This window comes from Balaenoptera physalus (genome assembly GCF_965194825.1).
Source record: "Balaenoptera physalus genome assembly, chromosome: 5".
Classification (NCBI taxonomy): domain Eukaryota; kingdom Metazoa; phylum Chordata; class Mammalia; order Artiodactyla; family Balaenopteridae; genus Balaenoptera; species Balaenoptera physalus.
The window spans coordinates 148,491,629-148,505,204 of NC_138884.1; the positions used below are offsets into that span (position 1 = coordinate 148,491,629).

Genomic DNA, 13,576 nt, shown 5'->3' on the forward strand with positions numbered 1-13,576 from the left:
CCTGCCCAGCCCTGCCCTGGGGTCCGGCTGGAGGAGGTGCCCGCTGCCCGTCAGACTCACGGAAAAGTAGCGAACTCCGAGCGGGTCCTGCAGAAGCCGCTCGAAGGACACGGCCCAGCTGGCAACCCTCCGCTCACGCAGGCGCCGGCAGCTCTGCACGCTGGGGAGGCTGGCATTGCTGCTCAGGCTGTGGTTGCTCACGCAGTCCTTCAGGTCGGCGCCGTTCAGCTCTGCGGGGCCAGCACAGACCTCACTCACCTGCGGGCCTGTCCCCCTCCTGCCCACGGGGCCCTCACCATCTGTCTTCTACAGGAGGTGCGTTCAGCCGACACAGTGCGGCGAGTGCCCTCACCGTGGCCACATCGTTCTGGGCACCCTGGGTACTGGGCCGAGTGGGAACGAGACCGAACCCACCTCCTGAGGCCACGCACGCGCACACCCGACAAGGATGCTCGTCACAGGTCGCGGCCGCCCTGGCCGCGGGCACGGCAGGGGCTCCGAATGAGTCCACCTGAGGTCGGGACGGGCCAGGAGCCAGGGCTGGGTGACGGGCGGGCTGAGCAGAGAGAAAGGGGCACCGGTGGGGTTCCCAGGACCCGGAGAAACGCGCACTGTCGCTAAGTGCACCGCAGTGCCCAGGCAGGGAGCTGAGGACCAGGGTACACAGAACCACCTGGAACTGCTCTGCTTAGACTCCGACACACAAAACTTCCCCACGAGAACAGCTCTCGGTTTTGTGTGTATGTGACCGGAAACCCACTCCTCAATGCGTGCTGACACACTCAGAGGCAGGCACATGCTCACACATGCAGCCTGACACACTCAGAGGCAGGCACATGCTCACGCATGCACCCTGACACACTCAGAGGCAGGCACACGCTCACACACGCTCACGCATGCACCCTGACACGCTCACAGGCAGGCACACGCTCACACATGCACCCTGACACACTCAGAGGCAGGCACACGCTCACACACGCTCACACACGCACCCTGACATGCTCACAGGCAGGCACATGCTCACACACGCACCCTGACACACTCAGAGGCAGGCGCACGCTCACATATGCTCATGCACGTACCCTGACACACTCACAGGTAGGCACACGCTCACGCACATACCCTGACACACTCACAGGTAGGCACACGCTCACACACACACCCTGACACACTCAGAGGCAGGCACACGCTCACACACGCTCACACACGCACCCTGACACGCTCACAGGCAGGCACATGCTCACACACGCACCCTGACACACTCAGAGGCAGGCACACGGTCACACACGTACCCTGACACGCTCACAGGCAGGCACACGCTCACACATGCACCCTGACACACTCAGAGGCAGGCACACGCTCACACACGCTCACGCACATACCCTGACACACTCACAGGTAGGCACACGCTCACACACGCTCACGCACATACCCTGACACACTCACAGGCAGGCACACGCTCACACAGACACCCTGACACGCTCACAGGCAGGCACACACTCACACTCTCCTCCTCTCTCTCCTTGGGGCTGGGGTCCTGGAAGACCCCACGTCTTCACATATGATTTGTGTCCAGTAACCGGGGCAACAAAGGACCAAACACCACAGACACCCATCCCCCCCAGATTAACCTCTCCTCCCAACACACTTTCCAATACACATTCTATTAGAACCAGACAAACTGAGTGTAAAGGTTCATGTGGAAAACTAAACACGAAATGCTGGAAAACTACACAAAACAAAGCACGGAGGCAGGGCCAGCCCCACCCAACGTGATATACGTCGCACACCTGCATCCTGAACGATGCCGGTGCAGAAGCAGATGCGCCACTGGGACAGGACACAAGCGGATCACTCGATACACGTGCTACAGGGTCAACTGTGACCAGCTGGAGAGCGACCAAGTTGGGGGTCTTGCAATACGCACTAGAATAAATGCCCCACGGACCAAAGATTTAAACGTAAACAGTGAAGTCGGAGAAATACTAGAAGAAAGCACGGGACAGTTCTCCGAGATACCTGAGTGAGGACATCCAGCAGGCTCCCGCCCAGAGCCGTCAGAGACAGACTTGAAGTCTCTGCGTGTGAGAGCAGACGGGTGGTGCCAGAGGCAGTGGGCATGGTGGGGGGCAATGTGGGTGGAGGGGTCAGAGGGTACAAACGTCCAGACGTAAGGTAAACAGGTCTTGGGGATGGAGGGCACGGCACGGCGAGTGTAAGCAACAACGCTGCATCGCGCGTGTGAAAGGAGCTAAGAGAGTAAATCTTGAAAGTTCTCATCGCAAGAAAGAATTCTGCAGCTGTGCCTGGTGAGGGAAGTTAGCTAGACTCACTGTGGCAATCATTTCACAATATATACAAATTTTGAAACATTATGTTGTACACCTGAAACTAACATAATGTTGTATGTCAACTACGCCTCAAAAAAAATAAAATAAAATCTCTGTATGTAAAAAACACTGTAAGCTAAGGCAAAAGACAAATAAACTATGGGAAATACATGTAACACATTACACAGCTGAAGGACTAATTTTCTTTATATTTAAGAGCACCTACACATCAATAAGAAAAAAGATCAATAAACCAAAGCAAAGTGGAGGAAGAGTATGATCTGTCACTAAGTGGGGGCTTAAGACGCCCCCAGCCCCGGGGACCCCCACACAGAGCCAAAGAGAATGTGAGCTGCGAACCAGCGTCAGGGGCAGCATTAGGGACCGAGCAGAGAAGCTTTCCTGCTACATTCCATGCTGATAAACAGGGTCATCCTCAAAAGATGAAACAGTCTATTTTAAAAACACTCTGTAAAGTATGAGCACCAAAACATTTTCCTCCAGCTTTTTTCCCTTAAGGCAATAATGGTTGAACTGAGAGTTGAGGGATGAACAGAACTTAACCGACCTCAGAAAAGCGGGAAAAGCCTTCCACAAGGGGACAAGCACGTGCAAAGGCCCTGTGGCAGAAGAAACACGGCTCACAGCCGGTGTGGCTGGGCGGCCGAGGAGCAGGAGAGCTGGCAGGCAAGGCCAGCAGGGCCGGGAGGTGGGCACCCAAGCTGTGCGGATTTCACCCTGGAGGACAGCGATAAACAAGGGAATGTCAAGATGGGAGAAAATATTTGCAAACAATGCAACCGACAAGGGCTTAATTTCCAAAATATATAAGCAGCTCATACAACTCAACAACAGAAAAACAAACAACCCAATCAAAAAACGGGCAGAAGACCTAAATAGACATTTCTCCAAAGAAGAAATACAGATGGCTAATAGGCACATGAAAAGCTGCTCAACATCACTAATTATTAGAGAGATGGAAATCAAAACTACAATTAGGTACCATCTCACACTGGTCAGAATGGCCATCACTAGAAAGTCTACAAACAATAAATGCTGGAGAGGGTGTGGAGAAAAGGAAACCCTCCTACACGGTTGGTGGGAATGTAAGTTGGTGCAGCCACTGTGGAAAACAGTATGGAGGTTCCTCAAAAAACTAAAAATAGAATTACCATATGATCCAGCAATCCCACTCCTGGGCATATATCCAGACAAAACTATAATTCGAAAAGATGCACACACCCCTATGTTCACACAGCAGCACTATCCACAATAGCCAGGACATGGAAACAACCTAAATGTCCACTGACAGATGAATGGATAAAGATGTGGTACATATATACACACTGGAATACTGCTCAGCCATAAGAAAGAGTGAAATCATGCCATTTGCAGTAACATCAATGGACCTAGAGACAATCATATTGAGTGAAGTAAGCCAGACAGAGAGAGAGAAATACCATATGATATCACTTACATGTGGAATCTAAAATATGACACAAATGAACTTATCTATAAAACAGAAACAGACGCACAGACATAAAGAACAGACTTGTGGTTGCCAAGGGGGAGGGGGTTGGGGGAGGGATGGAGTGAGAGTTTGGGATTAGCAGATGTCAGCTATTATATAGAGAATGGATAAACAACAAGGTCCTACTGTATAGCACAGGGAACTGTATTCAATATTCTAGGATAAGCCATAATGGAAAAGAATATTTTAAAAAAAGAATGTATATATATGTAAAACTGAGTTGTTTTGCTGTACAGCAGAAATTAACACATTGTAAATCAACTATACTTCAATAAAAAATATTGAAAAACAAGTCATCACATCTATGCTAAAAATAAAACATTCCATTAATAATAATAATAAAAAAGAAGGGACTTTGTCCTTCCGGCTGCACGTGGAGAGCGGCCAGCGGAGGTCCGGCTGAGGCTGGATGGCGAGGGCAGGGTGGGGCGCGAACTGCAGACAGAGCAGCTGAACCCATCAAGGGTGTCGCAGCTTTTACTCGTCAAACAAAAGGTGTGTGGATTCCACACGCAGCAGGCAGAGCGATGCAGACCAGTGCACACAGGACGCGAGGGAGGCGGGGGGCGGGCAGGCTTCCCAGGCGCCCAACCCCGGCCCTGCCCAGCGCTGCAAGTTTGTGGAGGGACTGAGTGAAGGAAAGAACGAACGCTGACCGAATACACGTGTTAAGGGAAAGATGACCCGTATACTAATTCATTTTTATAAGATTTAGCAAATATGAATTATTTTTTTAAGGCTCACAAATCAATAACTGACACTTTAAAAGTCTAATCGATAAAGAAACATTACGATTAAAAAAAGAAAGGACCGCCCGGCCGCTCGGTGTGGGCGGTGCGGCTCAGCCGGCCGGCGGCAGGCACACCCTGAGGCCTGCCTTTTCTGATGCCCTGGCGGGAGCGGGGCGGTTCCTGCCGTGGACTTTTAGGGGCACTGGTGTCCTGCACAGAAAGATGCGCTGGGCCTGAGAAGGGGTGGGGGGTGGGGGGGTGTGGAGGGCTGGGCTGGGCTCTGCCTGCAGACACAGCCTCTCCTGGGAAGAGTCATTTTAGCTGGGGACGCAGGCCCTGGACCTCAGCTCTCACCTGACCCACGAAGTCAGAAAGTTACCCTGCGCTGGCTCCCCGGGCCTCCCCACAGGCTCCTTTTGTTTCTTCTGGCAGACACACCCACACTGTTGCTTCTGGGACCCGAATGCCTGCGCCCTGGGCCTCAACTCAGGCACCAGGAGCTTCGAGAGCGGATAGCAGTGACCTTGCAGGAGCAGCTCCAGGGCCAGGCCACACTGCCTGAGGCTGCGGCCCCGGCCGTTTCCCTCCACCTCAGCCAGACCTCTGGGCATGTGCACACTCTTCAGAGTGGGAAAACTAGAGACAATGCCTGGCCGCGTAAAGCGCGTCAGTACACAGTTCTTGTCATCATGAGGTCTCCTGGTGAATCTTTAGGTGGCAGGTTCTTGCAGAAGAATGTGGAGAGCCATGCGGTGGGTGCAGAACCCCTAGGGGATGACAAGATCCTAGCACTTCCGTGTGTCCGTGACACACGGAGAGTCACCTGGGCCTTGACAGCCATTGTCAAGTTCTGAATTTCATAATTCACGCCGCCTTTAAACTCACTCTGGAATTGCTCTCGACACACAGAAAACAGTGCACATGTGTGGAAGGACTGCCCTTGAACACAAATGAAATTCCTTTGAACGCCAGGATTCCTACCCCAACTCCAAGGCCAGAACAAGTGATGGAAGAAACCCCACTATGTCTAAGCCACTGCCTGAGTCTCTCTGGGGTGTCAGGTGCTTGGAAAACCACACACTGCAGCCAAAGAAGAAGACGTCCATGGAAGACACCCCACATCCCACCTTACAGCTTCACTTCAGAGAACGTTTCCCGGTTTCTGTTGTCGCTGTTGGGGTTTTTTTTTCCCTTTCAATTCACCAGTTTGAGTCAGAGAAATGTTTTCCTGGTGAGAAAGTTTTTGAAGTCTGTTTCAGATCTGCTGAAAACTAGGAAAGCCACCACCTTTACATTGGCTGGACAAACATGCAGGTTACCGTGTTGCAAATAACTTGAAGAATGCCTTAGTATTAACATTTTATAGATAATTCTGTAACTCAAGGCTTTCACCCATCATTATCTCACCAGAATATCTCATCCAAACCATAACCTCCAGCACTTTAAATATTTAAATCACAACTCAAGTTCAGGTAATAGGGCTAACTGCCACCGGGCTCCGGGCGGACGGGCCCCCTCGGCACACATACCTGGAGACCGCGCAGTCTGCCTGCCCCCGCCAACCACGACAAGGCACAGACCAGAGGGACTTTACCTGGGCAGAGCCGATAAGAGCCACTGTGATGCCATTTAACCAAATACTTCCAACCATTCACCGCAAACCACCCCTCTGAGTCCATACCAGGGTCAGCCAGCACAGCCCCCGGGGCCCCAGGCTCGGGCCACACACAGAGACATTGTTGCTGAGCTCACGCTCCCAAAGAGGTAAATTAGTGCACTTTCTCCAGAGACCCCAGTCCACAGGCTGACAAAGGCGAGGCTCTCCCTTCGCGCTCACGGAGAAGGAACCACCAGTATGCTTAACACAAAGCATCACAGGAGACACATCCATAATTTAGAGCAGACCTTTAGCTGCTGCTGCCGACGAACGTGAATTATTTAGCAGGCAGAGCACAGCTCCAGAAGCTGTTCTCAGAGGCACAAGTGCTGAGGCTGAAGCCCTGGGGGCCTCTGGGAATCTGTTTTCTGTTAAACTAGCAGTGGCAAAGGAAAAAAAAAAAACTTTTTATAATAAAACTCTTAATTTCCCTATTTAAAAAATTTTAATCCCATAAACATAAAACTTATCTTTTTAATGAGAAGGTGATCACCAAAATTGCATAGTATCAGGAATAAGTATTCACTAAGTAATAAGCAACTACCCCAAACTGAACCACTTTTAAACCATAAGGAGCATTTTGAGGTCAAAGCAAAGCATGCACGTGACTGTCCCATGAAAGCTTTGTTTATAAAAACTGGCAGGGGCTGGATCTGGCTCTCAGGCTGACCCGGCTACAGATTCTTGGATGGACACTGCTGCATAAACAGCTACAACTAGGTGACAGTTCTGTTAAAAAGGTGTTAAATCAATATCAACATTTTCCAAGAAAACAATTCAGGAAAAGGGTTTAACGATGCGGCAGAGCCCCAGTGGGTCCCACTTTCCTATCAATGTCCTTTCTGACCTCACGTTTCTGAAGTGCAGCCATCTGCCTGTGAGGCAGCAGAGCTCAGGGGGCGCAGAGGCAGAGTCAGGCCAGGATGTGGGGCCCCAGTCCCTCTGCGTCGGGCCCCTCATCTGCCCAGGGACCCAGGCAGTGCTCAGAAAGGCAGAGCTACTAGCACAGCTGGTAAACTGGGGAGACAGGACTTTGAACGAGGTCTGAAAACACCTCCACCGGACCTAAAGCTGCCCCTTTCTTAGAGCCACACGTGCCATCCTTTGGGGGCAGCTTTTAATTTTGATATAAATTAACCTTGCAGAAAATTACAAAATCAGTAAAAGGAACTCCCATACACCCTTTCCCAGATTCACTGGCCGTCTACATCTTGCTCTACTGGCCGTGTCATCCTCTCTCCTCTCCCCCTCACTCCCTTCCTCCCAGTCTCCTTCTCTAAACACACACGCCGGTAACTTTTCCCAAACTATTGGAGATTAAGGTGGAGACAGCATACCTCTTCACCCCTGAATACTTCAGTGTGAATTTCTGAAGTACGGGGACATTTTCTTTCACGACCACAGCACAGCCATCAAAACTGGAGAAAGTGACACAGTCCGAGTTCCAGTTTCATCAGCAATGTCCTTTCTGGCTATTTCCCCGTCTAGGGTCCAATTCAGGATCGCTTAGTGGTCGTGTCTCTTTAAAAGCTCCTGGCCTGGGGCTTCCCTTAGTGGTGCAGTGGTTACAAATCCGCCTGCCAATGCAGGGGACACGGGTTCGAGCCCTGGTCTGGGAAGATCCCACATGCCACGGAGCAACTAAGCCTGTGCGCCACAACTACTGAGCCTGCGCTCTACAGCCCGTGAGCCACAACTAATGAGCTGGCACGCCACAACTACTGAAGCCCGTGCGCCTAGAGCCCGTGCTCCACAACAAGAGAAGCCGCTGCAATGAGAAGCTCGCGCACCGCAACGAAGATTAGCCCCCGCTCGCCGCAACTAGAGAAAGCCCACGTGCAGCAACGAAGACCCAACGCAGCCAAAAATTAATTAATTAATTAATTAAGGAAAAAAAAAAAAGCCCCCAGCCTCTCTTTGGTCTCTAGACCTGGACATGGGCCAGCTCTTTTGTGGGCTGCCCCTCAGTCTGGGCTGCCTGGTGTCTCCTGCTGACCTGGCAGGAGCACCCCGGGAGTGGTGGGTGCCCCGCGGGCGTCCTCCTTGCGCTTCTCTGCAGGAGAAGGGGCGTCAGTCCACCGCAGCGTTGGCGCTGTTGGGTTGGGGTGCCCGGCTCTCCGCTGTGGAGGCGCTGCCCTGCCCTCTGAGTTGATGGGTGGGTCCTGTTCCTCGTCAAGCTTGTGTCCAGTATTTCGGCATCCACAGGAGACTTTTTTTTAATATATATATAAATTTATTTTCTTTCTTTATTTTTGGCTGCGTTGTGTCTTCGTTGCTGTGCGCGGGTTTTCTCTAGTCGCAGCGAGCAGGGGCTACTCGTGGTTGCGGTGCATGGGTTTCTCTTTGCAGTGGCTTCTCTTGTTGTGGAGCACAGGCTCTAGGTGTGAGGGTTTCAGCAGCTGTGGCACTCAGGTTCAGCAGTTGTGGCTCATGGGCTCTAGAGTGCAGGCTCAGTAGTTGTGGTGCACGGGCCTAGTTGCTCCGCGGCATGTGGGATCTTCCCAGACCAGGGCTCGAACCCGTGTCCCCTGCATTGGCAGGCAGATTCTTAAGCACTGCGCCACAAGGGAAGTCCCCACAGAAGACTTTCTGATGCCATCATTCCTCCACATTTTACTGTATGAAAGAGCTTTCTCTCCTCCCCCACTTACTATAAACTCATTTATCTCCATCAGTATGCACTCGATGGACTTCTGTTTTTATGCTCTGCCTCCCTTCAAGCTGGCACCTGGGGCCTTCTGGTAAGTCCTCATCATGCACTGAGCACCTCCTTATTTTCTGGTGTGAAAACATGTGCAGGGTTCATTTTGTACTTTCCGTGCTCCAGACCAGGAATCAGTTTTGCTCCAAGGAACCCTGTTCCTTTCACTGAGGAGTGGTGTTTAGACACCAAGATCTGGACACAAGGGCTGCTCATTGCTACTGGGGGTTTTTGTTGCTTCCAGGCCCTTCCAGTGGACAGAGCTAAGAAATACTGAGACGCATACCACACATGCCTATGAATACACAGGTGCACATGTATTTATCTACTTATTTCTACATGCTCATGTCCATCTATTAAAACCATGAATTCACACTGACACCTCAAACCCCAACCCCAACCTTAACCCCAATACATTCTCCTGTCCCATATTTGTAACTCCCTCCCCAGCAGTGGAGAACTGGGCTCCCACTATTCTTGGTGTATTTGCTCATCTGCTGAAGCCTGGAATACACAGAAGGTACTTTAAGAACTGATAACACGGCCTTACCTGGTGGCGCAGTGGTTAGGAATCCGCCTGCCAGTGCAGGGGACATGGGTTCCAGCCCTGGTCCGGGAAGATCCCACATGCCACGGAGCAGCTAAGCCCGTGCACCACAACTACTGAGCCTGCGCTCTAGAGCCCGCGAGCCACAACTACTGAGCCCATATGCCACAACTACTGAAGCCTGTGCGCCTAGAGTCTGTGCTCCACAACAAGAGAAGCCACCACAGTGAAAAGCCCACACACCGCAATGAAGACCCAATGCAGCCATAAATAAATAAATAAATAGATAGATAGATAAAGTGATTTTTAAAAAAAAGAACTGATAACACATACACTGCCAAAAACAAAACCAGTAACTAGACTTAAATCTTTGTTTACAGTTCTTTTTGAGATAAAATCCACATACAGTGAAATACACAGTCTTAGGTGCAGGATTCCATGAGTTTTAACATCACGTCATTTACTTTTTAAAGCCTGTACTTGCTCATCAAGTGAACTGGTCCACCCTTCAAACCAGGCCTTGAGAATATCTGCCATATGGCCACTTCAACAGTAAAATTCAGTTCTGGGGGAAAAGCCAGGTGGAGCCTCAGGCCCATGATGGTCATTCTGGCTCTGGGTGGCATAATGTGATAGACTGCATGGGCCTGAATATCTTTATGTCTTGGTTTTCTCATTAGGGGAGAAATTAACAATTGCAGGGCTTGGGGCAAGAGTACAAGTTAAGATCTTTACACCATGCATCTAAATATTGAAAAAATATCCAAGAAGCTAACATGCTGTTAAGTAAGATATATTCTATTCTCCTCTCTTCAAACGCCCTGGAAGGCTAGGCTTGAACGTAGAATTCTGGAACCTGCCCGAGCTCTGCACTGAAAGGTGGGCGCACAGGGAGGGCTGCCCGGCCTCCCCCCAGCCCCGCCCTACCCCGCTCAGCTGCACGTCCAAGTCTGCCATCCTGCCCACGCCACACAGCAGGGTCCCTAAGAGTATTCACTTCACTCCCCAGCTGCAGCCCTGGCATGTTTTACAAATTGAAAGCAGCAGGCCCTTTTTTTTTTTTCTCAAAGCAATCGCATATGGAATCCCCGTGTGTGGGCTGGGCCACTGGGAAGGAAGAAGACACAGACAAGAACAGGTGGGACAGACCTCGGCCGCGCTCTGCTTGACCTGGTGCAGCCTCGGGCAGGCAGCCCAGCACCTCCTTCATGAAAGATCTGCCACTATTTACAGAGCCTTTCTGCCGATGAGAATGAAATGTCTATGGAGCCTGACAGCACCTCCTCAGCACGGAGTCTGCGAACTATTGATCCATCAGTCCATTTTACAAAGGAAGTTGCTGACGTGTGAAGCCCTCCTATGACCAGCCTGAGATTAGCTGGTGAAGGTGCTGAGACAGCGTCCACGTGCTCCAAGGGACGCTCCCAGTGTCACTGTGCATGAGCTCCTGGCCAGATGTCACAGCCCTGGAGAGCAGGCAGATGCCTCACAGATCTATAGGGCCGCACTCAGTGTACAGTATCCTTCCGTATACTTCCCAGGGCCACAGGAAATGTGGACCCAAACACCAGAAACCTAAATGCTGAGTCTTTCCTGGAGTCACTACCAGAAGAGTCGATTTATAACTGTTCTGGCAGAGCAAAGCAGAACAAACTTTCTGTGTCTGAAATGACACAAGTCCTTCTGGAGACTGAAATGCCAAGCAGATGGGGGTGAGATGCTGGGAGAGCTCACAAGGCCGTGTGAGTGGGCAGAACCGTAGCCAAAAAGGGTCAGCGTGGGAAGTAACGCGACACGCAAAGGGGACGTGTCACTTGTCGCAAGAGTGCTCAGGATTCAAGGCGCAGCGCTAGCAACTGTGACCACACGTGGGCTGCCCACTAGCCGGCATCTGACCACAGGGGGCCTCCAGGACTCAGCAAAAAGGGATGCGGGACACTTTTCAAAGATTAGCCCTAATCAAATTCATTTATTATGCTGATTTGAATGAAAAAAATTCACATTATTCACTTACTAATTCCTTAGTGAAATTAGTGTATTTCATCTCAGTGAATAAAATACATACACTCTGTGAAGACCTCGCTTTATTCTGGGGCCAAGAGCCACACGTGAAGTGTAAACCCTCCAGCTGTGGCCTGACCCTGTCTGGAGGCCACTGCTCAGTGCAGAAGCCCAAGGACCCCAAATGGGGGCCTCCACAAGGAAGACTCAGAACTGGTGCTCACCCCTGCCTGCAGCCGAGGCACAGGAGACTAAAGGCACAGCTGCAGGCGCCAGGCCTGCACTGAGACTGTGTAGGTGGGGGGCCAGGCAACGGGCACCGTCCCCAACAGGACAGGGGGCTAGTGGGCTGGCCATCAGAGAAGGAAAAGGATCAAGGGGATAAGATCATCAAGGACGCATGGGGCAGGCACCGCCTTCATCAGGGATGGTACTGAGAGGCCACTCCTGTCAGTGGAAAAGAGGTAATACTGAGACACAGGAAAGACTTACTTTTATGTCAGGTATAAACTGTACTTTTTGGCTATGGCATCCATAGCCTGGGATTCTGGAACAGTTATGATTTCACATAATTTTAATAATGAAGATAGTATGTCAGGTGCAAAACTAAACAAATGTAATACCTGTGTCTTTTATGTGACTTCCAAATAAAGCACCCAAATTCAGAAAGTCATTTGTCCCAGACTGGGCTCCAAAAATCTGGTCACCAGGCTGGCTCCTGTTCCATGAGGGGCCCTCACCCCGTCCCCACCTCACCCCCAAAGAAGGCAGGCAGCTCTCCTGCCCCTTCTCCTGCAGGAGGCGGTGCTGAGTGGTGGGGCTCCCGAAGCCCCACCCCTGGTCTGGATGTCTCCAGTGGGTGGAGCTCAAGGTGGAGGTGACCCAAACTGAGGTAGCATCGACAAACTAAGGGGTCTGCAATCTTCAAAAGCGGCATGAATGTGAAAAACAAGCGAAGAAAGAGGAACTGTTCCATTGAAGGAGATAAAAGAACCATGACAGCTAAAAGCCAAATGTAATTCTGAACTGGATCCTTTTACCATAAAGATGACATTTACTATGAATTGGCAAAATGAACAGAGTGTGAGGATAAGATGGTAGCAAAGTATTGGTGTTAATTTCCTAATTTTGATGGTTGTATTTTGGTTATGCAGGAAAATGTATCCATTTGTAAGAAATTCACTCTAAAGCATTCAAGATGGTAAGGGTATCATATCAGCAACTTACTTTCAAATGGTACAGGAAAAGTTCTTTGTCCTACAGCTGCAATTTTTGAAAGTCTGATATAGTTTCAGACAGAAAAAAAATTACATGGTGCAAAAAATAAAAATAAAGGTGTGCCCTCTCTCCCCCCGCCTGCCCTGAGGACCTGCCGAGCCTGACGCTTCTATGGAAGAAGAAGAAGATCAGGGCGCCACTACACGGGGGAACCCAACCATCCTCCATGTTCTCTTCCTAAAACTGGATGGGCCGTTAAGATGAGTAAGAAGTAAATGGGGCCACCCCCTCCTCCTCATTTCTCAACATACATCTGTGGAAGGTCTACTCTGTGGCAAGCTCTGTCCTGGGAGCCAGTCTCCAGCCCAGCTCTACCTGGCACAGGTGTGGTGGTTCACAGTGTGGGTTCTGGAGTCACACTGTCCTCCCCCTTCTGTAATGCTGCAGTAACAACCATGTACTAATGTCACAGGGATGCTGTGAGAACGCCACTCCTCACCAAGTCACTTCACCTTTCTATAAAGCCACAGTAGTAACTGTATACTGGCATCATAAGAGTATTGTGACAAGTAGTACCAGGCACATAGTAGGCATTCAATAATACTGGTTGGATAAATAGATCACATGTTCCAAATACAAGCTAATGAGATGGCACAGGCTGAAAGGCATATAACTTCAAATTACAAACATCTTGCAGTTTTAATGTACAATTCATAAAATATTTTCTACTTAAAAATTTTAAACATAAAAAATAAAATCCCTTATTGATCATTACCTAAAATTCTAGTCCTATCTCCCCTCCCTAGAGGAAACCCATCTTATTAATTTGGTGTTGATCCAAATTTTTTGTTATGCTTTTA

At 50.2% G+C, this 13,576-nt stretch overlaps 1 protein-coding gene across 8 annotated transcripts in view; it reads right to left on the minus strand.

Annotated features, from left to right (window-relative positions):
- RGS12 (regulator of G protein signaling 12) overlaps positions 1 to 13,576 on the minus strand; it is a 122,877-nt gene that overhangs the window by 21,919 nt on the left and 87,382 nt on the right. For all 8 annotated transcript variants that reach the window (XR_014263878.1, XR_014263879.1, XM_082462525.1 and 5 more), the window contains one exon: positions 61 to 230. Coding sequence is in view for 6 of the 8 variants with exons in the window: in XM_082462525.1 (XP_082318651.1) it covers positions 61 to 230 (170 nt within the window). In the remaining 2 variants the exon portion in view is untranslated. The remainder of the gene's footprint in view (positions 1 to 60; positions 231 to 13,576) is intronic.